The 23,731-nt window shown below is 52.5% G+C and overlaps 5 protein-coding genes across 5 annotated transcripts; 2 read left to right on the plus strand and 3 right to left on the minus strand.

Moving 5' to 3' along the window:
• Positions 1 to 1,285: 1,285 nt before the first annotated feature.
• MAA_03501 (Protein kinase-like protein) lies at positions 1,286 to 4,359 on the minus strand (the record flags this gene model as incomplete). Its single annotated transcript, XM_007821499.2, has 3 exons — positions 1,286 to 1,443; positions 1,503 to 4,062; positions 4,231 to 4,359. 3 exons carry the CDS (start codon positions 4,357 to 4,359, stop codon positions 1,286 to 1,288), a joined length of 2,847 nt encoding a protein of 948 aa, XP_007819690.2.
• A 6,490-nt stretch (positions 4,360 to 10,849) lies between these two features.
• On the minus strand, positions 10,850 to 12,353 carry MAA_03500 (ornithine aminotransferase; the record flags this gene model as incomplete). The annotated part of the gene is made up of 3 exons (XM_007821498.1): positions 10,850 to 10,987; positions 11,057 to 11,758; positions 11,856 to 12,353. The coding sequence occupies 3 exons, from the start codon at positions 12,351 to 12,353 to the stop codon at positions 10,850 to 10,852; spliced, it is 1,338 nt and encodes a 445-aa protein (XP_007819689.1).
• Positions 12,354 to 14,584: 2,231 nt separating this feature from the next.
• MAA_03499 (glycosyltransferase family 22) lies at positions 14,585 to 16,526 on the plus strand (the record flags this gene model as incomplete). The annotated part of the gene is made up of 3 exons (XM_007821497.1): positions 14,585 to 14,776; positions 14,846 to 15,076; positions 15,141 to 16,526. The coding sequence occupies 3 exons, from the start codon at positions 14,585 to 14,587 to the stop codon at positions 16,524 to 16,526; spliced, it is 1,809 nt and encodes a 602-aa protein (XP_007819688.1).
• A 787-nt stretch (positions 16,527 to 17,313) lies between these two features.
• On the minus strand, positions 17,314 to 20,310 carry MAA_03498 (RhoGAP domain-containing protein; the record flags this gene model as incomplete). The annotated part of the gene is made up of 3 exons (XM_007821496.1): positions 17,314 to 19,679; positions 19,739 to 19,894; positions 20,160 to 20,310. The coding sequence occupies 3 exons, from the start codon at positions 20,308 to 20,310 to the stop codon at positions 17,314 to 17,316; spliced, it is 2,673 nt and encodes an 890-aa protein (XP_007819687.1).
• A 2,918-nt stretch (positions 20,311 to 23,228) lies between these two features.
• On the plus strand, positions 23,229 to 23,527 carry MAA_03497 (mitochondrial import inner membrane translocase subunit tim9; the record flags this gene model as incomplete). The annotated part of the gene is made up of 2 exons (XM_007821495.2): positions 23,229 to 23,276; positions 23,333 to 23,527. 2 exons carry the CDS (start codon positions 23,229 to 23,231, stop codon positions 23,525 to 23,527), a joined length of 243 nt encoding a protein of 80 aa, XP_007819686.2.
• Between the last annotated feature and the right edge of the window lie 204 nt (positions 23,528 to 23,731).

The raw sequence follows: 23,731 nt of genomic DNA on the forward strand, positions 1-23,731 counted from the left end.
CAAGCCTAGATGGCAAAATGTCAGATTGTCAAAATTCCCATACATGTGACTGTCGTGTTATATATCACTCTGGACAACTCCCGCTCACAGCTGCACTTCTGCCTCCGCCGGGCAATGCATAAGCCGCTGACACAAACGGTTTTGCGGACATGGTGTTACACCCGATGCCCTGAGCGAACGCAATGCTCTTTGGTACGACTTTCACGGAACGCCTGTTTGAATACCGAATACCGACCCAGGGCCAGGGACGCAACTAGGACACTGTTCACAGACATCCCGTCGACGGCCGGAGACGTGCTCAACTTCCGTCCACAGCAATACCTTGTCCTCATCTATAGGCAGTGCTACGATGCAAATTAGACGTCTGTTCATGCTGGGTGTCTCGGAACTAGCCGGTCATAACCCTGACTTCATGTCATAAATAAACCTTGCCGTAGTACAATCAACATGTATACACTTCATATTCCTTTGCCACGGATAAGGAGTCGTAGAGGCAGCTGCCCTCAAGGAGAGACATTAAACACCCAATGATTCTCACGGTGAAAAGAGCATGTCCAACAACAACGGCAGAGTATTACACCAGAGCAGTGATAGATTGCACGGGCTAACCCGCCACGTCATCTGCTATTCAGAGTTATGTGTTAAGAAATACAAAATGCCTTGCTGGCACTGCCAGACCTTTGCCAGAGGGCCTCCAGACTGAATGCATACCAAAGGGAAAGACATGTGCAACTCGGGATTCCGGTATATCCTTGTATACCGCCCGCTATACACGGCAACAAACGCCCACGGGCTTCCTTTGCCAACATAATGCATGCAAACATCTGCCATCATCAGCTCTCTGAGTGATTTCCCACACTATACTTGGAAAAAACAATCAAATTCAGATCCAATTCCCTAACGCCAATCCATGACTGTTGAGCCTTTGTTCCCTATCACAAGTCCAAACACAATCTCCAAATCTTATATCGACATACGCGCTAGTGGTACTGAGCAAGGAATATGCCAAGGCTGTTTAATGCATAGTCTTTGCAGCCAAAGGTCCAAACGCCACCACAAACGTATTGAAGGAAAATGGAAAAAATCCAGGCCAATGTTAAAAAGATAGAAAAAAATAATTTGGTATCGATTTAAGGAAAAAAAAAAAAAGACGAGAAAATCAAAGTGTAATATCTTCTAGCCGCGGGGCTGTTCAACTGTTATTTTGTTTCGTCTCTGTATTGTTTTGCTTCCGGTTTTCATTTTGAGATCTGGCCAACTTGGTCCTCGACGCGGGTTCTCCATTTCATGCCGAGCCATGCGATGGCACGCTGCGCGGTGTTACGTCGCCACTGCGTCGACGTGCAGCTTGCAGCTGTGCTTGTTGTTCCTTAGTGTTGGCGTCGGCAATCATTTGCTGCTTCTTGACAACCGCTGCAAGGCGGCCTTTAATCATCTGGATCACTAGCCTCCAAGTTAGCGTCCTGCCCGCAGACCTCTGACCTGAGCAACAAAATACTTACTCTTTCGTACATGAGCCTCTTCATCGCTGTCTAGCTCACTGCTAGCTTCTTTGGGTAAGCTTCTGGTCGGCTCTTTGCCAGAAGATAGTTTTCGAGATACTTCATCATCGTCATTGTCCAGAACTGCCTCAAGCATGCGAATCGCAGTTCTGTAGGAAATCTTGCAGCCAGGAAGATTGTCATTTGTCACCTCGTCAATCGCAGCCGCACGACTCATCTCCAGCGCACGATCGTACATAAGCTTTTCTGCGCTGATGCCCGGAGTCAGATACACCTGTTTCGCTGTTGATCCGGATGACGAGATCAAGGAGTCCGCGCCCTGGTTCGATGGATGATTGGGGTGATCCTCTGGTAGCATCTTTTGAGCCTCCATCAACTTGAATCGCACGATCTCTGATTTCTCCAACACCTCGTTGAAGCGCTGCCGAACCCATTGCACAATAGCATTGATGCTTTGCGCGATGTTTTCCGTAGCCGCGGCAGATACACCTCCGCCACCGTCACCTCGACCCTTCTTGGACCACCAAACACTGGCAAGATCCATTGCCCGAGCGAGCAAGGTAAGGGACTTGACATACAGCACCAATGCCTCTTCAGATAACGCAACAACAGCTTCGATGGTGAGGCCATCTTCATCTTGGGAGAGTTGGTCGACACCAACGCCGCCGAGACCATGATCCATTGAAGGTGCCATGGGAACAAGCTGCTTGTATTTGACTTCAGCGAACCCATATACACAGTCGCTTCGTTCAGCATATTCCGTCATGGCATCCTTAGTTCTCACGTCTTCATCTGCTGATGGCGAGCTCTTCCCATCTCCAATCAGACCACCGGGAGAAGACGGCGTTGGGTATGCTGGGAACGGGTGGTACATGGGAGGTGAATGGCCCTGACCACGAACTGGAGCGACTTTGAAGCCAAACAGCCTCAGACTGGCATCCTGAATAGCCTTGGAAATGGCACTAGAGGCAGAGCCAGGACTAGCAGACAACGCCTGCTCGTAGGATGACCTGCGGTCGTGAATTGTGCGGCCCTGGGCTACAAGGGCGGTGCGAGAGGACGGTGCCGGGATTGCACCAGTTGTTGATGTCGGTGCCCCTTGTTGCGTGCTTCGCCGTACCATCTGCGCGGAACGGGGGTCGGAGCCTTGGCCAGACAACCTTTCATTTGCAGCCAGTTCATCGGCCAAAGCATTGACTTCAACATGTCTACGCTCGACCACGACATAATCTCTTTCAAACATCACATCCTGCGCTGCCTTCTCCTCTTCGGTGATCTTCTTGCCAGTGGATGACTGCCTCAACAGCCTGGGAGACGATTCGTGGGATGGGTTGCTTCGTGAGGTTGGTTGCTCTCGAGATGATCTATCAGAGACACGAGGTTGATTGGGTGAAGATGACATGTGCTGTGGTGATGGCCGATGGATACCCAGACCAGCTCCCGCATCGCGAGGGGAGTTCCCAGGCCGTTGCAAATCGGTAGACTGACGTCTGGTTCGACCATCGCCATGGCTTCCCTGTGGCGGCGATCGAGGTGCGGCTTCCCGGGAAGATTGCGATGCTACTTGTTCCCGTGGGTTGTCTGAACCTGAGTGGCGAGTAGAGGGTGCTCGAGGGGATGGAGGGTATTCTTCTCCCTGGGGAATTGGTTGTAGTTCTCGTTTGGGAGGTTTTGGAATATCGTCTTCCACTAATCCAGGGATCTCACCCGTAACTGTTGGGTGGGAAAAGAAATTCTCAAAGCTTAGACGCTCCACAGGGCTTCGCTTGAGTAGGTTTCGGACAAGGGCCTTCATTTCAGGGCTGATAATGACTTCCCTTGGGAATTTGATGACATCCTCAGCGGCTTCTATCTTGCGAAGGAGTTCAACGTGGTTTCGTGCCCGGAAAGGCGGCCGACCGGTCATCATTTCGTACAGGACCGTGCCTACAGACCAAAGATCGGCTTTGGCGTCGTATCGCTCATAGCGGAGAATCTCAGGAGCCATGTACAAAGGAGAGCCGCACAGTGTGTCGGCCAGAGATGTTGATGGAAGGACTCTGGCAAAACCAAAGTCTGCAAGCTTGAGCATCGGCAGTGAAGCCAGACCAGCAACGGGTATTAATGAGTCTTGGCTAGCGGACATGATGGGGAGGGCTCTCTGGGCTCTAAAAGCTTGTGATGGAAGCAAGAGCAGGTTCTGGGGTTTCACATCTCTGTGGACGTAATTCTTGCTGCGAAGAAACTCCAGTGCACTCGCCAGTTGTTTCAGGAAGTGACGAATGACTACTTCGTGAAGACCCGAGTTTGGTGCGCTAGGGTACTTTCGAGCCATATCGTGGGTGGCAGGATGTGTAGACAGCTTGTCTCGCTTTTTGATAAAAAGCGACAGGTCTCCTAGTTCGCAGTATTCCATAATCAAGTTGATATGGGTAGATGATTCAAGGCAATCATGAAGCGCAACAATGTGAGGGTGCCGTAATGTTTTGAGAATCTGGATCTCCCCATAGAGGTTCTCTTTTAGCTTCTTATTTAGTCGTTCGAGCTCAACAGACTTGACGGCAACGGCGGCTTTCGACTCCTGTGTCAGAACACATCGCAAGTCAGTACTGGTAACGGTAAGAGGGACGGGGTAATTCGCGAATTTGGCGGAGTAACGAGTCGCAACTGGGGAATAAGGCAAGCAGGTTGAGGCCCGTCCATCCAATCGCTATGGTCTCGTTGTTAACCCCAGGAGCTCGTAACACACCTTATGCCAGCCCACATACACCTGTGCAAAGCTACCCTTGCCAATCTCTTTGTCGATAACGAATTGGCCGATAGCCCGTCCGTTCAGCCTCCTCGAGCCGAAGGACGGCCCATCTTGACGACTCGCCATGGCTTCCTGATGAGCTTGTCGATGACAGGAAGACAGTCGATGTCTGTGGGAGCCCGTGGGCCTACAAGACTTGAAGATCGATTGCCAAAATTGTGGTCGTCATGTACTCGATGTGAAGCTTGCTAAGGATAAAAAAGATGATGGGAGAACGTCCTGGGAGTTTGAGGAATCCGTCCGCTGGAGAGGGAGGAGGCGCAGAGGTCGACAAGAGTAAGGCAGACACGGGAGCGAGGGTAACGAGATGAGTAAGTCGATGTGAAGAAAGCAGTCTAGGATGCGTAGACACTGCCGAATTGGCGGTGGGTAACCGATAGGTCAGGCAAAGACAAAGGCTACAATGCAACTTGCAGTCAGTATGCTGAGATGAAGAAAACGCTTGCAGACTAGGTAGGGAGCGCGGCGTTGCATAGCAGCGAAGTGTAAAGGCGCAACGGCGCAACAAGATGGGATGACGCCTTTGCTTTTTGGAAGACGTGCCGGGGAAGTTGCCGTGATGTTGAAGGACGTAGAGACCAAGCTCGGTGTGTGGGGGGCGAAATGACTAACACTGAGTGAGACACGGGCAGTTCAACGACAACGAGAGCTATGCGGAACGTGACAGCGATTCGAAACGGTTCGCAGCAGCGATAGGCAGGGAACAGGGTGGTATTGTGAAGTAATACTGACTGTTCGGAGTGCTCAGTTGTAAAAAGCACACCTTGATGGACGACAAAGGATGGTGAAGTCCAAGATGGTGAGCCTGGGAAGGAGTGACAGATAGGACGGACGAGGGGTCCTAATCTGGCAGCAATGGCAGATAAGACAAGACAAGCCAAGCCAAGCCAGCTGGATGGGTCCCAGACGTCTTCTGCGGACTAGAACGAGGATGCCAGTCGAGCGCGTGCTGGCAGAAGTTGCCAAGTACCCACGTACCTAAGTACTGACGTACCTGGCAGCTGGTACTCGGTACCGGACTGCAAGCTGGAGGCTCCAGGCGTGAAGACGTAGGCTACAAGTATGTGGTGGTGCTGTGGTGTGGTGGTCTGGGGCTCTCCCTCCGGTGCTCGTGCTCCTGCCGCAGAAGGCCGACCCACTTTCGCTCGTTAGAGGAACAGACAAACAGACCAGAACGATGGATGAGGGAATGGATGAATGAACGACTGGATCGGATGGGGTGGGCGCCTGAGGGAGCCGGGGTTGGGGCTGCGAAGAATGTCTGGCGGGCGTGTGGTTGATTGCTTTGGTATTCTCAATCGATGTTCTGGCTGGCTCAGGCTGGCTCAGGCTCAAGCTGTGGCGGATGGCGGATGGACGGTGGGTGATGGGCGATGGCCATGGGCAGTGGGGGCGGATGCGTCTGTGAAATGAGTCTTGGTCCAAAGCCGAGGCACTGCCGAAACTACAAGGCAAAGACGACAAGTTGGGTATGCTGGCTGCCTGTGGATAAAAGCAAAGGAAAAAGGCAGCATTAGCGAGGGAGCGGGATAGAGATAGACGGATGGAGATGGGAGACACGGGACGAAGAGGAAGCGTGATAAGGGAGCACAGCACGACATCAAAGGACACGAAACGTGGAGACTGAGGCACCGCAGACAATGGGCGATGCTCAAGCCGGCTATGTGACCATTTTCCTGGTACATGAAGTATGTAGCCTAGGAGATGTCTGTGAGGTGTCCGCGCTCGTGAAAACGGTGAAGACGTGGGAGAGGAATTCCACATACGTGCAACTACCTACTTGTACCAGCCGCCTGTAGCCACCAATCGATGCTTCTGCACTTGGTACTAAGTACAAGTATGTCTACATACATGTCCAGCGCCCAGCTGTCACTACTCCGTGTCGTCTGGTGCAAGGACGAGGGCGTGACGCCGAGCCCGTGGGCCTGTGGGCTCGTGACAGGTTCCATCCGGGTTAGTGCAGCCTCAAGTACTCAAGTACCGAGTACTCACATGCAAGTAGTGTGCAATACTTCAGTACAGACATCGGCAACATGGCACTGGGCGTTTGGACAACGGGCGTAGTGGACGGAGCACCTGAGAGCAGTCACGCTGGGGCCAAATCAATGCTGGAGCCTCCCAGCCATGTCCCAGTGCCAGCCAGGCGCAGCGCCCTGTGCGTCTGCCTGCGTGTCAGAGGGGCCAGTCCAGACTTTATTAATGATAGACTTTAATGCACACCAACAAAATGCCTGGCTCCTAAGTTCCTAACAACCTTGTCGTGCTGCAACTTGGAATGGCACCTGGCCCATCAGCGTCCAGCAGCACTTAGCAATGAAGAGCATACTGAAACGAGCTAGCCCACGTCATTCAAACGTCGAGGGCTTTAGCATGTGCCCTCGGGTTGCGTACTAGCACAACTTGACCTGGTCATCATGTAAATTCGATATCCAGATACAGGCCGATACCATTGAGTCCGGTCTGACACCACTCATCACAATCTACTGTACCAGATGTCCTCCCAATGCTGTATCCCTCTGCCCAAATTTCGATCTCTCAGGGACCCAGGTACCTAGTACTATGTACTCCGAATAACATTTGAACTCACCAAAACACTGCATTGGGCGTCCCGGATCCACCAACACCCCTAGCATCAAAGACCTGCCAGATGCAAGTGTCTACGGAGTACACGTTCCCAGCAGACTATCGAACTAGGCGTCCAGTTTGCAAGTCAGCAGTCAGCCAGTCTTCAATGCCCAATGCCCAATGCCCATTGTTCTTGCTGCTCGAGTGCCTACTTGCTACTAACTTATCCATCCACGAGCAACTGAGAGGTACCCCATATACACTAGCATGACTGAAGTTGTGAGGATGCGAGAGGCTCAATTCTGGAGGAAAGGCGGATTTGCGTAGGGGCGTCGCAGCCGGCAAATCGCCTCCCAGTTGCAACTCAAGCAGCATCGCAACATAGTGGGCACTGAACATGCAATCGCTAATAAGCAGATGGCTCGCTCCTTCCAGATCTATCGCAAAGTCGCAACTTGAAGACGAGTACGAGCACGCCAGCGTCCGACTTTCCATCGTTGGTTCACATCATCCTTTGCAGTCTTCTCGTCATCACTCACTCCATCCTTGGACATCACCTGTCGTCTCCGTAACTGCAGCCTGCTGCTCGTGCATCCAGAGACGGCCTAGAATCAAGGCAACAGAGCCATGACTCTTACACATCCCAGCGTGCCAACAGAGTGTACCGGGTACACACTATCACGACCAGAAGTCCTGATCCCCGTTCGTTGTCTTACTAGCCCCCATGTCCAATAAGGTAATTCTTTCCTGAATAACAAGCCGGTCGCCTCCCGTGTCGTACTCTTTTGTTCAGCGATCTCAGGCTCTAGCGCCAAACGAACTAACAGAATGCAGGGTGTGTCGGGAAACATCTCGATGCAGGTGGTGGTGGGCGGACCCTGATTGCCTGACTCGAGCATTGCATCGGCAGAATAGCACAGGCACAAGGCCAACCAGCAGCTTGCCAACTTATTACCATGGCGTGGACTCGAACCTGCGTGTTCGTCAATTCAAACCATAGCACGGAGAGTCTAATAATTAGAACAAAACACCAGCATCGGCAATGATGAAGCATAAAGTGAGTCAGACCAGGCATATTGACCAACTGGGCGGAGTTCCAGGCGCTTTTGTGGAATCACCACAGTTCACCCGTAATAACTTCCTACAATGGGTATTGTCCAAGCTGCCAATGGGTGTGGTTCCAGATCAGACACGTCCAGTCAAACCAATAATGTATGTAGGCACCCGTCACAGCTTTTATTTTTGCTACCCAAGGATCCCCCGACTCCGATGGTCGTTTTGAACTGGACAAACTAGTTCTCCTGTCTAGATGCCTAGCTCGCATTGGATGCTCTGTCTTCGGGATATCCCTTTTCGCCTTCGCCATGCACCAGCCATTCATGCAACTTTCCCGCGCATCATTGCGAAAGACGCCCCCCTTAGCGACCCGTCACACATGGAACATCAAAACAAACAACATAACGGACTGATTGAGGGCTTTAGATATGGGTACCTAAAGAGCAGAGCCCGAAGGTGTTTGTATGTACTAGCTCCCATGTAATTCAAACGTGTGGTCGGCTGACTTGGCTATGGTCGTCCTGCTAGCGGGTTTGGCGAACAACAAGAACTGAAAGTGAGTACCTTATCGCTGTGCCTCATGCAAGATGCAGGAGGATAAAGCTACTGCAGCTTAACATGGAGTCAAACGACCCACGGCCGTCTTGGGATGGTTACCGTTGGATAAAGAATGCACACACCGACGCTCAACATGTCTCTCGCTTGGCCACAGCTTCAACTGCACAGACGGAGCATCCACCAGTAGCATACCAGGAGCACCAAGTTTGCATTCATTCATTGCATCCATTGCTTTTGTTTTCCCCGAATTTTTGAACAGACGGATGCGACCCGGTTACCCGCTGGCATACGTACATATGCAAGTCGCCTCATTATAGACTTGATGCTGCAAGCGAATGAGCTAGACCAATCGAGCCTAAGTACAGTATCTCAAGTTTCAAACCAAATAAACCGAGATCTCAGACACTCACCTCACTCAGCCTACACCCCAGCCACATGCCAGTTTGTTCCGCGCCGTGAGCGCCTCCCTTTACGGCCGAGACATTCTGCTCTCCATTGGTACGAACCGCCGACGTAGGGAGTACAGAGTCGTCGTTCCTCATATTTAACTTGGAGTGTCAGAATGTCCGTATCACTGCGCCTACTGAGCGGCTATGGAGTACGAAGGTAAAATTGTCTTCAGCCAGCCAGCCACGTCCGCTACTCTTCGGTGATTCTCGTGAGCTTGTGTACGAGCGACGAACCCATCACTAGTTCCTTACTTTGGCGAAGTCGACGGTTTAAAGTTCCACAACGGCTGGCCAAGCTCATGTTCACGCTCCAGTTATGATTTGGCTGTCAATCAACAACACAAAAACAAACAACGCGTTGCTGTGATTCGCTTCAGCGCCAGCTCGCGCTGGCAAAGCATCATGATGTGCGTCATCCACCACACTCACACCGCAACGCGACAACTTTCCGATCCGCCACAACTTTGGCGCCATCCCGCCTCCTATTGACATCACTACTTACCAGACACCCCGAACGAAGCTAAACCATAGAGTGTTTGGAAAGCCACATCACCTGATCCTGATGATGATGGGATTCTATGTACGGAGCACAAGCTGTCTATTCGTCTTTTCAAAGAGGATCCACCTGGTTCCATTTCCTGGCCACGTGCAAAACCAGTGAAAGCTATGGCATGTCATGCCCTGGGCGATTTGCTACTGAGTATGGAGTATTGGCAGCAAGCTATCAGGTGCATCGCCAGCTCACTCGCAATAATGGATGGCCGCTAAACAATGCATTTGGTTTATCTTGTTCTGCTGCCAACGGTGATATATGACGGGATACATGGCTCCGTCTAATTGGGACACCGAAGCCGACACTCCGCACCCCAAATATTGGATGGCCGGAACTCACGTAGATTCCCTCCAATGGCAGCGTCTGTGCTGTATGTCGTCGTAGATTGAACTATCCTTGTACTACGTTGCTGCGCTCGATGTGGAAATGCACCGGGTCACAAGGTGGTGGCCGCTTGTCGGGTTGTCGCTGGGCATGAATGGCCGCCAGTGCCGTGTATAAGTCTCCTCGTCTCTATGCGCCTTTACCTCTTCTTCTTTGCATGGTAAATACCAACCTGGTCGACTCTGTCTCATTGCAAACAGCTATAATCTCACCTCTCGTGTTTCCCTACGCCATGCATGCAACACTCTTCTTACCTTTGGCAAGAAGCAGCACGACAACAAACACAGGGTCAAGATCATGTCTCCATTTCGACCTGTGCTTGCAGCGGCCTGGGGATGACCAGTCATAATGATGAGGAAAGCATCGAGCATCTTTGCAACCGAATTTCAAGACTTGTATGACGAAGCCTTGAACAGTTGCACTAGCCATCGCAGGTAGATAGTGACCATGCAAACCTGCAAGCCGGGCTTGCTGTCACCGATACTTCATATGTGGCCTTTCCCTTACTCCCGGGCTACTTGGCATCTTGATATGTTTGACGCAACCGGATGTCTATGCACGCATCTAGAGTGAGAAAGACACGGCACATATCCCGTCGTTGTAAGTAAATTTCCACGCTATATAATGGTCCCAATACCACATCCCAAAACAGAAAAATAACACCATTCGCGCCAGTCTGGAGACCTCTATTACTCCTCCGATGTTCGAACAGAGCCGGTGTTTCATGTCAATGGTACATCCAAATATCGCGTATTCCGTTTCCCATTGCGCCTTCATGATGCCAATGGCCGGCTATCTATGAAGGCGGCCGTAAGCCCTGACCCCATTTTCTCGAGCCAGGGGGGGTATCTGTGGTACGACAAAGCAAATAATACTAAGAAAAAAAAAGTCATAAGCATGCGTGTCATCCATTTCTCAAAACCATGTCACTCAAAATCTTGAGCTTGCACTTCATGCTACCGGGTAAGTGGCATCTATTTTCGACTTGATATTAGTGACCATGAGATTTCTCAACGGTAGGAAGCTCATTGATGGCCGCAGTGATGATGCCCAAACCCTTGCGGAGCTCAGCCTCGTTGATGACCAGGGGAGGGGCGAAGCGGATTATATCTCCGTGAGTTGGCTTGGCCTAAGGGGAAAATTGTTAGCGTTCACGTGTGCTGGTCGTCGCCAGTGGCTGGTTTGTGTATCAACTGACCAGTAGGCCTTTGTTCTTGAGGAGAATGCAGAGGTCCCAAGCAGTGCGGCCAGATGCAGCAGCCTCGTCAATGACGATGGCATTCAAGAGACCCTTGCCGCGGATGGTCTTGATAATGGGGTTGTTGAGGGCGGCAAGACTGTCGCGGAAGAGTTTACCGAGGCGCTCGGCATTTGCAATCATGTTCTCCTCCTCAATGAGCTCCAAAGCTCGGATAGAGACGGCGCACCCCAGTGGGTTACCACCGTACGTGGAACCGTGAGTGCCAGGCTCAACGACGAGCATAACTTCTTTGGAGCTCATGACGGCGCTCACCGGATACATGCCACCAGAGATGGCCTTGCCTAGGGTAACCATATCAGGCTTAATGCCAGACCACTCAGAGGCAAGCATGCGGCCAGTCCGGCCGATACCAGTCTGGATCTCGTCACAGATGAGGAGAACGTTGTGCTTCTTGCAGAGAGCGTGAACCTTGACAAGGTAGTCCTCGTCTGGAACCACAACACCAGCCTCGCCCTGAATGGGCTCGACTAGGAAGGCAGCAGTCTGCTTCCCGTGAGCTTCAAGCACTTCTTCGAGGTCCGCGACATTGTTGAACCGAATGGGCTTGCCGGTGGACGGGCTAGCGGCGCCGATATTGGGAATATAAGGGCCGTAGTTGTCCTTGGACTCGGGGTCGGTGGACAGGGTGACAGCAGTCATCTGCAGCCATGGATTACAGTTAGCAAATATAGCTATGCACTGATATAATTGAATAGCAGCGGGCGGCACGAATTGGATGACGGCGGCGGTAACGTACCGATCGGCCGTGGAAGTTGTCAGTGACACAGAAGACAAGAGCCTTGTCCTTCTCAACTCCCTTCACTTTATAAGCCCACTTCCGGGCAATCTTGACAGCGGTCTCGGTAGCTTCAACGCCAGTGTTCATTGGCAAGACCATTTCGTAGCCAAAGACCTTGCGAATCTTCTCAGCCCACTTGGGGAACACATCGTTGTAGAAGGCTCGCGAGGACAGGGTCAGGCGGCTGGCCTGCTCAGTCAAAGCCTTGACCAGTTCCGGGTGGCAATGGCCCTGGTTCACGGCACTGTAGGCAGAAAGAAAATCAAGGTACTGGCGACCCTCGGGGTCCCAGACATTTACGCCCCGGGCCTTGGAGAAGACGACGGGGAGAGGGTGGTAGTTGTGGGCGGCGAACTCGTTCTCGGCCTTGATTGCAGCCTCGGTCGAAGCGGCGTGATACCGGGCGCTGGTGGTGCCCGAGACGGCGGGGGTACCGGCCTCTGCATGGGGAGCCATTTTGAAAGGAGAACAGGATCCCAATCGAAGAAATGTGTAAAATAGTTGGACGACCTCTTGCGATGTACGCGGACAGGGGTCAATTTCGGACTCCTAGGGCGTTAGATGGACAGCTGCAGCGACTGGTGCATTAGTAAAGCAAGGAAGAGAAAACGGTGAATGAGGACGGCGAGAATGGCAATCAATGGTGGAACAGCAAACGATGTCGGGGTTTTATGGAGCGGCAGCCACCGACACCGCCAGTACAGACAGAGTACGCACTGAAGGCTGCCAAGGACCACATCCGTAACGTAAGTAGAGAAGCCACAGGCTGTTGCGCACAGGCTGGGCACAAGGCAAAAAGAAAAAGAGGCAACTCAAGTCAACATTGAATCCAGTATTGCTCCATGCCCGTACACAATGTCTGGTACAATGCCCGCCTGCTGGCGAAACTACCAGACCTCTCGAGTAGCCGACAGCGGAACACGAGAGGTAGGTTACCTGCAGTGGTCCGGGGTTGAGCAACTTGGGAGACTCGGAACCTCGGGGCGGTTCGTGCTAAGAGCTAGGCTGCGTACCTTGATAAAAGGCGGTTGCTTGTTTGGGCAAAGGCTGCCTTGGTCAACGGAGAGTCGGAGACAGCTCAAGGTGATGACTTCCGGTAAGGCGATGCTGGACGGTCGCAACAGAATATCGGCGAGACAGAGTTTTCTTTGGGCGGGGTGGCCCAAAGGCATTCCCCCTTCCAATTTATATGTGGCACGAGACGAGAAAACCCATCATTTGCCTCCGACGAAGTTTGTCCGCCGCTATACCCCTAAGTGCAAGTGGACGCTCAGAGCGGAGGCCCGGCGTCGTGAAGGAGACAAGGCGTTGGCTGAAGGTTGGCTGGACCGGAACATCTGTGGTGCCACCACCTTGGCGGACACGGGGGGTTCTGCTGGCGCTTGAGGCCTCGCCTGGCTTCGGCGGTCCATGCCTGGCTCCTGCGTGGAGATGATGTCGTCGTTCGCCGCAGAGGTTGGCAAAATGAGCCAGAGGAATGCCGAAGCCAACCGGCCCACACGGGCGCCGTTGTGTTGTGACATGCCCCCGTTGTCCCAATCGATGCTGGTGGCATCTATCTATCGTCCGCTGGCCACCGTTAGCCTTGGCCGCTTCATGTCTTCCCATGTGGCATGTCTGCTCTGTAGATGCTGGCCGAGATGACTGTTGACGGGCGCCCGAGTTCGTTGGCCCAGTCTCACGGGCAACGGCCAGTCTCACCACGGTTTGAGCCTCTGCGCTGAACGACCTTGTACCACACCGAGGAGCTGAAGACGGAGGAAGCTGACTCTTGTGTGCGCTCCGGCCCTGCTCCATTGTGGCTGTCGACCCCGGAATGGCGTACGGGGCAGGGATGCACCTCCGTGAAGCAGCGGCCCAATAAAGAGGCAAGCATTACGTGACCACCAGCCCAGGCCATGTCATGTACGCTGTCATGTACGCCTCCCCAGACCCCAGAGCCGTTTGGACATCTGGAGAGACTTGTCTGTGGTCCGGATCGAGCAAGGCAGACATGCTACGTCGGATCTGCCGTCGTGGAAACCATGAGTGCTGCAAGGCAGTAGCATGCCGTAGGCGGCGCCCCCACCGGAGACTACGGTTGGTTGGCCATTTATGCGGATGTGAATGTGTCTCGTGGATGTCGCCTTGTATTGCTGCACGTGCGTCAGGCTCCAGCCGGGCCCATCGCCTTGCATAGACGACGTGAAACTTGTCACTATCCAAGTCGTCAATTGAAGACGGTCAGAAGATGATGGGGAACCAACGCCCGGGGGCCACGGGCGTTGCATGGCGGCAGGTGCGACCAGCCAGTCTCTACACAACCCCCGAGACCGGCTCTAGCGGCGGGGGGGCCCACCGCCGACACCCGGTGTCTGCTGACATCAGTCAGTCAGCCAACCAGAACCAGCCGGGGTGGTGCAGGCGCTTGATGATTGGCCGCCTCCACTCGTGCAATGTCGACCCAGCCAGACGCACCTCGTCCCCCCCAGATCTGCCTTCGCATCGATATCAAAGAGCAACCTGGGGAATCCAGAACTTGACGGCATTAGCCTGGCTCGGCAATCTCACGTCCAGGAGCGACGCTCGGTGCCCGGATCTCTTGTTCCAGAACTCCGAGTTCGCCCTATCAATGGTTCCCTCCCTTGGCGTGGTCCCGGACACATCTTGAGCGCGTTGGCGCGTGTGCAGGCTTCAACGAGCCAGCCATGGCCATATCTCCCGCTCATATTCGCCGCAATGAGCGCAACCGTCCCAACTTCCTTCGCGATATAATCATTATTCGCCTGATTAATGCCTGGTGGATTGCTACCTTCTTTCAGCCGGATGAATACTTCCAGTCCCTTGAGCCGGCATGGCGTCTGGCTTTTGGTCCCAACAGCGGTGCATGGCTGACCTGGGTCAGCTTCCCCGTCACCCTTCCATTGCTGTCGTATCATGTTCTAAATTACTAACAAAGCGCGATATAGGAATGGCAACATCAACTGAGGTCCTCACTTCACCCGGCCATCTTCTCAGGAGGCTACCTTGTTGCGGATGGGATGTCAAAGCTAATCCCAGCCGGCAATATGCTGCGATCTGCCATTGTAGTTGGCTCACCAAAAGTTTTGCAGGCCATGATTGCTAGCCTCGGTGATTGGTATACTTGGCAACTCGCTGTCAACATCTTTGGCCCAGACAGCAATGCTTCCTTCTTTGCAGTACGTCTTCACAGCTGCCATATGTCGATCCCCGTCCTCGTAAATCTATTTAACACCACTTTAGCTCTTTCTCCAGCTTTTCAGCGCCTGGCAATGGTACTGCTCTACCCGCACCTTTTCTAATTCTTTGGAAACAACCCTTACCGTCATGGCCCTTTATTACTGGCCGTGGCGAATATTCAGTGCGGCCGTCTCGACAAAAGAGAACCCTAAGCCAGCCAACATTCTTGGAAACATATGGGGTCTTCGGCTATCTCTCTGTTTGGCTGCGTTTGCCGTGGTTCTTCGGCCTACAAATGTTCTCATTTGGGCCACCATCTCAGGCATGGCCTTGACCAGAGTGTTCCTCAAGGGCTCATCTCCCTTGACCTGGTCCATGATCCTGGTTCTTGCTAGGGAGGCTTTCCTATGCGGTTCATTAATACTCGGCACATCTGTCGCGTCTGACTACTTCTACTTTGGGTTCTGGACCTTCCCCCCTTACAACTGGCTCAATTTCAACATTTCGAAATCGCTAGCTGTCTTCTACGGCCGAAATCCCTGGCACTACTACCTATCTCAGGGCGCCCCTCTCCTCTGCACTACCAGCTTACCGTTCGCCCTCTGGGGTCTATACAAACCAGGCTCCTCATCAACAAACGAGAGAAACATTCTGCGTGTCTTGTCTTCTGCCGTCTTCACCACAGTCGTTGCTCTATCCCTCATCTCACACAAAGAAGTCCGCTTCATCTACCCCCTCCTCCCCATACTGAACATCGTGGCCGCTCCATGGGCCGCCTCCTTCTTCACCTCGCCGCCATCGTCCAAAGCAGCCACCTCCCGTCCCCGCCTCCGCAACAAGCCCTATCTTATTGCTGCTCTCGGTGTCAATCTCATTCTCGCCGGCTACCTCTCCTTCCTCCACCAACCGGCCCCGCTAAACGTCCTATCGTACCTTCGGAAAGAATACGAACGCGTCCACCCGGCCTCTGTTCGACTCGCCCACAAAACCCATCAACCCCCGACACCTCGCGATGAACTATTCGCCCTGTTTCTTATGCCGTGCCATTCTACGCCGTGGCGATCCCACCTATACTACCCTGGCCTGGATGCATACGCGCTGACTTGTGAGCCGCCGCTGGATACTCAGCCTAATACACCTGAGAGGGACAATTACCGCGATGAGGCGGATAGATTCTACGACGACCCTATAGGCTTTCTAACTAATGAGCTGTTTGGACCACAGAGTAAAATTGGCATTCCTCGCTATATTGTCGGGTTTGAGGGCATCGAGCCTTGGTTGCTTACGTTTCTAGACACCCCGGCCGGCAAGGCACTTGGCATCAAGCCTCGTCGTGTCTGGGGTGGATTCAACGGCTTCTTTAACGAAGACTGGCGAAGGTCGGGCCGGATGCTAGTTTGGGATACCGGCGTATATATTGATGCTCCGCGCGACAAACATCAGCCTTGACGTATTACTTCAAACTTGAGACCGTGCATAGCCAGATGGATCCATTAGTGTCCAGAAACACATTTACAGAGAAAGATGTCGTATGTAATATATAGTGTATATATTATTGACTTGGGAATAAATAAAATAGTAGCAAAACTATCCTGGGATATCATTGGCAGAGAGGCGGCTCTATTCACTTCCATGTAAAAAACAAGCCAGCTCTTCCTTGTCCCTTCCTTCGCTCACGAAATGAACAGGTGTTGTGGACGCAGGGGAAAAGGGGGGGTTACAAATAAAACCACTAAATGAAACCACACTTAAAAAGAAACCTCCAACTCTTTTGGTTTCCGATGCATTACATAGAAACGTCATCATCCTAATATCATCCTCTGCATCCAGCCTAGTGATCAAACGAGTACGGATCCATAAAGTCGGCTCCGGGGTGTGTAGAATACCGTTAACATATGTGACTGTGTTGTGTTGTGTTGCATTGTGAGTGAAGTGGAAAAGGAATGGCGTACGGTGGCCAAACCAGGGAGTAAAGTAGAAAGATTTCTTTTGTAAAAAAAAAATAAAATAAAAAATAGTATCAGCAGAGGCCGATGGTTGCTAGGTAAACCTCGAACGCCAGAGACTAGAAAGCCTTCTTCGTAAACAAAATGGTAAAATGGTACTAAAAGGCATGTAGATTCAACAATTAAGCATAGGGAGGCATTAGGCACAAAGCGATTATACTCATCGCCATATCCAAGAACGCCGTGTTAATATCGCATAATTTCATCCAAGATAGCGGGATAGAGCAGAATTATGCCTGTTTGGGGAGTTCAGCAAGTGTCTCAGCAGATGTCGTTTCTCCTGTAGTTGGCAGCACAGGGACAGGCGCAGACGGAGCTTCTATTTCGGGCTGGTCAGCCTGGCCCCCTGATAACTCTGCCGGGGGCATTTCAGTCGTAGTGTGGATCTGTTCTGTTGGCGTTTCCTTAGGCACCTCGGGAACAGATTCTAAAGGTACAGTTGTAATTGATGGCCTGAGTTCCTCGGTAAACTTAGGGTTGTCGTGGTGCATAGGTGCGGCGGCCATTAGTTCACGAGCTTCTTTCTCGACAGGCTTCTCGACAGGCTTCTCAGTGGGCTTCTCGGCGGGCTTCTCGACGGGCTTTTCTGCTACTTTGTCGTCCTCCTGTTTCTCTCTGTTCATGTCCAAGCTCTTCCCACGGGGGGTCAGGGCTGCACCAAGCGCCTGTCGATCTCCATGGCGGTCTGCTGGCGGTGACTTATTTCGGCGTTGTTCAGCATTCTCCTTGGCCTCGCGATACTTGTTTTTTATCCAGCCGATGGGGCCTTTTGGGTCATCTTTTCCGTTCTCCTTTTCACCATCATGGCCACCATGCAAATCGAAGAGATGCGATTCTGATCCATCGTGTTGGAAGCTCTTGCGAGTTTTGCCACCTCCGCTGCCAATGGTCGTTGTGCTCGTTTCGGCGCCAGTATTAGATCCTAGATTTCCAGGTGATGGAGTCACCAAAGACCCAGAAGAGCCGTCATTGTCGTCTTTTCTGCTTCTCGACAGTCTCCATCGCCGCTTTTTTTCTTTGTCGGGATTCTCAATCTGTGGAGCAGTCTGGCCTTCAAGGGCCTGATCCAGGTCAGAGCCATCATTGAAAGATGAGTGAATCGATGTTGGCGGAGACTTCTTGCCGGTGAAATTATTGTCAGGGTGCAAACTACTGCTCGAGGCAATCTGGGATGCTCGTGGTGTCGGTTCGGAAGACATATCGCTTGCCTGATTTGGCAATGAAGGTTTGGATTGTGCTACCTGGGGTTCGCTAGAGTTAATAGGATTCTGAGCTCCGGCCTGAGGTGTTTTGGCGGATGTTTCTCTAGGCGACGTCTTCGCCGGATCAGAAGTAACATTCTCAGAGACATGCAGAATCGATTCCATTGGATTTGGTGATTCCCAGGCTGGCGAGGCCGCATTTGAATGTGTCAGAGAAGCATTGGAGCTTTGGGCACTGATGTTCATACTGCCTGGGATCCTCTTCTTCTTCAGCTTGTTTGGTTGACGTTTGTCGCTGCCGTCTGCTGGCAATCGCTGGAATAGGTTTTGGAGGTTTCGCTCCTTGACAGGGGGTGTTAGAGAATCCTGGGGAACCTCCAACAGCCTTTCCTGGCTGGGGGCTAACGCCTGAGCAGTGCTAGTAGATAGATGTGTTATCCCCGCCACTGGGGGAGTAAGGCTTGGCTCCCGTGATTCATCAAACGCCATGGCTGGTCTCACAGGAGTCATAGGTTCGAGGCGGGCTGGAGATTGGTGGCCAGGGCTGTCAGCTTTCCTGAACTTCCCCCCTGCCAAGCCTGGAGATTTCTTCGACGGTACTGTATTGCTCCGACCAAGCCCCCCTGTGGTATTCGTGGCGAGGGCTGGGCTGTGGGAGCCAACACTGCCCTCCCCTCTCGAGTGTCGTGAAGACACAGACCGGTTACGGCGCAACTGGCCTTCCTTGCGAACACTGTTGGCACCAGCACTTGCAGTGGATGCAGACCTATTGACTCCCCCAGCGTTTGGTGTAGTAGGAGTCCCTGATTCTACTTCCTTCTTTGTGTTTTCATCAGCAGCGGTGCCTTGCATGCCAATGAGGAAATGATCTTGATTCTCGATCAAAAAGATCAACACGCATTGATTGAGGCGATATTCTTCTGGGGCCATTGCGTGATTGGGATGTGAAAGCATGCCAGGTTGGAAAATGGCGGCCAAATTCTGCGAGTTCATTCGATTTTCATCGGACTTTGCGGCGAAGACCGCCAGTAGGTCTAGGATATACAGGAGGAGCTGTCGATTCAAAGGCGGCAACTCTGTAATAAGTTGTTGATATTTCTTGATTGCGGCTTGTTCGTCAAAGCTGTCAACAAACTCTGGTCCCTCGCCATCTGAAGTTGGTTGTTTGGTGGCTCCGCGCAAAGGTTCACGGAATTTCTCGTACAGGGCTAAAGGCACTACGGGTTCAGGTAAATCGTTCAGATAACGGCGGAGAACGTTGGCGGCATCATGGACGGTATATCCATCCCAAACAAGCCCTTTTCCATATCTGTCCGGCGAGTCGAAGATGTGCTTAAGTTCCTTGATTCGTTTTTCAGAGCCGCTCAATCGGAAAATACCCTCAATTCCGGTGGCTACAAGAGTATTCAGTGACATTCCTTTTTTGGGGCTAAGCTTAGGCTTCCCAACATACCTTTTTCTTTCAGAAATACGCCGCACTTGGCAACCACTATAGGCACATATCCATAGATGTAGCTTTTTCCATTTTCGTCAATGAGGGATATAGCAACATTGGCGTATGTGATGCTCTGCCGCAGCGGAATACCAAAGATGCCAGGTGCTTTGGTTTCTGAAGCATAATATATTAGACCTCTACAATACACAAGAAAGAAGAGCGGAAAAGATGTGATTTTTGGCAGGGTAGGAGCCATTGCAGAATAGTGTGGCTGTCAGAAACTTTGCTGCCACGTCCAGCTTGATGGACGGGCCACCACACAGATGGACGACTGCGCAACAAAAGTCTGGAAACAAGCAAGGAGGCAAGAAGCCAGGAAATACGTTTTCCATGACATGACTCGGGAAGAGGAGAAAAAAGATGAACAAAAAACTCGTACCTGGAGGATCTGGCTGCTTAGATGGCAATTTAAAGCCTTTCCACCATGATTTCAAGTCGCGCTTGTTGGGCGGCGAAGCAGGTGTGGCCCCCGGTGGTGAAGGGTGGTGCGACGAGTTCGCTTGGTTCGTAGTCGGTATCGGCGAGGTCATGGTAAAAGGAGAGCGCTCAATGAACAACAAAGAGCTATGGCGAGAGCAGGTTGAGTGAATGCAGTTGTGCAACTGCGTCGCTAGATGTGCTCGAATCTAACTTCGGCAGCTCAACGCCGAATTGGCGGGCGACCGAGGCGAAGCGATTCCGTCACGGCGAGCGACAGCGGCAGCGTTAATGGTGAGTCGTTGGACACTGGGAGATATAGTGATAACGGAGTTCTTGATGACGGTAAGTATAATTGGCTGTAGCGACGTCGCGACTTCGTCTTGTCCTTGCGACGGCAAGTGTAAGCGGTCAATCTGACTCGAGGTGATGGAGAGCTTAAATTCCAACAGGCCTGTAACGCTGCAAGAGTTTCAAACGGATCGGGCGAAACCGTCTACGGTCGAACGAGTGGTCGAGCGTCCGATGGAGTCGTCAGAGACATGAGGAAGCAGAAGCGTGCGACGCCGAGAGCGTGAGCGATAGTTGGAGGCAAGAGCGGGAGGAGCATGAGATGTTTGGCGCGCGGAAGCTATGGGAGTGGGAGTGGTGATGAAACAAGTGCGAGGCGGGCGGTTCAATGTTGGCTGATGTGGGTGGTGGTACTAGTGTCGCGGTGCAGGTCAGTTGTACACTGCTCGGCCACAATGCTGGGCATGGACATGTAAGCCAGGGAGACTCTCAAGGCCGGGTTTGATGTTGGGCCAACAATAGCAAACATGTGTTGTAATGGAGTACTCACAGGCGTTATGACGGGCGGGAGTACGGAGTAGGCACCGACGAGAGAACCCCAGGTCTGGCCTCCAGGATGCGGGCCAGCAGACGCAATATACTAATGTTACCAAGTAGATGGGCGGCGGGCAAGCGGCAAAGGAACCATCAGCCAGTTGCCGGCGTCAATCTAGTACTTGGTACGGAGTACTTAAGTAGAAAGCAGAAAGCAGAAAGCTTGGGTTTGCTGTGGAGAAGCAGCAATCTGGCGTCGACGGCATAAGCCAAGTGGACGTCACCACAAAGGACGGACTGAGCTACCGAGTAAGTTACGAAGTACGGAGTACGGAGCACCGTGGGTTGGCTGTGGGTTTGGCTGTGGGCTGGCAGAGCTGGGTGGCAGCCCAAGAAGCTCAGAACCCAAGGTGCGCCAAGGTCTGGCTCGGAAGTGGGCCGTGGCAAGGTGAGCCAAGAGGGCGAGCAAGGCTTTGAACTCGTCATACGTGGCCCTGAGATTTGACTGATGCAGGGAGCTGTGCAATCGTATCGCAGCTTGGCAGAATGCACTGCAGAGAGGACGCAGCCTCAATTGTGTCGTGTTTTGGTCTCGGTTTCTTTGATGGCGGAGGGGCACGAGAACAAGGCTGGCGGCCCTGACTTTGGGAAGGAACAACCGCGCATCTTTGCTGCTGCTGCTATGTCCAATGTTTCAGTCACTTGAGTCGCCCTACAAGCGCATGCGCCGTTTCGACGCCTACTTGTATGATACCTTTGAGACACCACTAGCTATGGCTGTCGACCCATTCATTGTCTATTTGACGGCCTCGTCGAATCGCAACATGAGGCAGATGGGACCCGGCCCGCCACCAAACTCACACCATGCAGTCATATAATTGTGGCTGTGAACAAACCGCCTTAGCTTTATGCCTCGAGACTGTATGCATTCCCTGGACCCAGCATTCACACGAGGGAAGCTCAAACAACCTCGCGGCCGAGCCCAAATTGGCGCCTGCCGATAACTTCTAAATGAAGCCGCCTGGAGTCCGTCCAGCCTGCGATGCAATGTGGAATCTTGCTAACTTGCCGGGTTTTGCGCAGGTCACCTCCGACCCACCAGCTTTGGCTCACCTAAGTTACGGACTGGCCACTCAGCCACAAGGTCTTAGTACCAGCAACTGCGATATCGTTACTCCGTAGTTCGTAGCACATATTCTTGGAATGCTTGGTATTCGACAGCGGGGGTTCGCCGCCAGCTGACAATCTCACCCCAGAGCCAGCATCACCCATCTGTTCCAAATTTGGATCATCCGGGATCTAGCTCACACGTCACCTTGCGGCAGTCCCCGCCCACAGCTCTCGCAGATCCAAACGAATGGGCAGGAACCCTGAAGATCGTATGGATTGTCCCCCGTGTTTGTTTGAGATTTCTGCAGCCATCTTGAGGATGACCTAGGTGTTTGAGGTACCCGAAGGCTCCCAACTCCTTGGGGGAAAGCGCTCCAAGAAGCGTCTATACGGGCCTCACCAGGCAGCCAACCGGGTCTGCTCAGTCTGACTACGCACATCTGGCCACATGATCATCTGTCTTGCCACATGGAGGAGATTGTCGCTCGTCTGTCGTGGGGTAAAAAGAGAGGCAACGATCTTGGTGGTGCCGTATATTGCTTACGGTAATATGAGCACACAGGAGTCCCTAGTTCGATCCGAACTCAATTGTATCAACGCCAGAGTAGAGTGCGCCACTCAAGCACAGACGAGCCGTTAACATCACACTCGGTAACGGTGATGGTAATTTGTTTTTGATCGCCATCCTGAAGTGTGGGGGAAAAAGAGAGACAGAGCAGTAAAAAAAGGCCAACTACTACAATCTTGATTCTTATCATTATTCTTTATACTTCTTGACAGAAGTACGTAGTCCAAAATCACACTGCCAAAGCACCCAGTTTAAACTCCGAGGCGATAAGACGCGGACCCACCGATAAGATAAACCAGCCTTATCGGCAAGCCCAAGCCAGCCCATACCAAAATTTCATCCAGCGTCATCAGGAGCCTCCCGACGACCACACCTCTCTCCATCCATCTCATACAAAAACATCCAATTCCATCCACCGACACCACCCGCCCATCATGGACATGTACGAACCCCGGCCATTCTCCTCTCCATATCAATTGCCAAGAGCTGCCCTGACCGCCATCTAGGTTAACACAGGCCGAGCAGCGCATGCTTGAGCAGCGCATGCAGAAGCGCCAAGTCAAGGAGTTCATGGGGGTATGTTCTCCGCTTCCACAAGCCGCAGCAAGCCATTCCGAAGAAACTAACGCGAGGCAAAGGCCTTTGGCGGCCTCGTAGAGCACTGCTTTACGTCATGCGTCGACGACTTCACCTCCAAGGCCGTGTCGACCCGCGAAAACGGCTGCATCAACCGCTGTGTTATGAAGTGGATGGCCACGCAGCAGCGTGTCAGCGACCGTTTCCAGGAACATAACGCACAGCTCACGCAGCAGATGCAGAATAAGTAAATGGAAGCATCATGGCAGCACGATTGCATATGGTAAAGGACAGGTGTGGCTGCGTTGGACGTTCTCACTTCTCGTTGAAAGGGACGGGTCCAACCCTTGCCAGTGTATGATATGAGGAACTGGGCGTCCGTGATTGGGAATGAATGCGCCGGGTAAGCCGAGGGGCATTCGTTGAAATGGATTGCATGTATTAGTACGGAGGGC

Source organism: Metarhizium robertsii (genome assembly GCF_000187425.2).
Source record: "Metarhizium robertsii ARSEF 23 chromosome Unknown MAA_Scf_3, whole genome shotgun sequence".
NCBI classification, from domain to species: Eukaryota; Fungi; Ascomycota; class Sordariomycetes; order Hypocreales; family Clavicipitaceae; genus Metarhizium; species Metarhizium robertsii.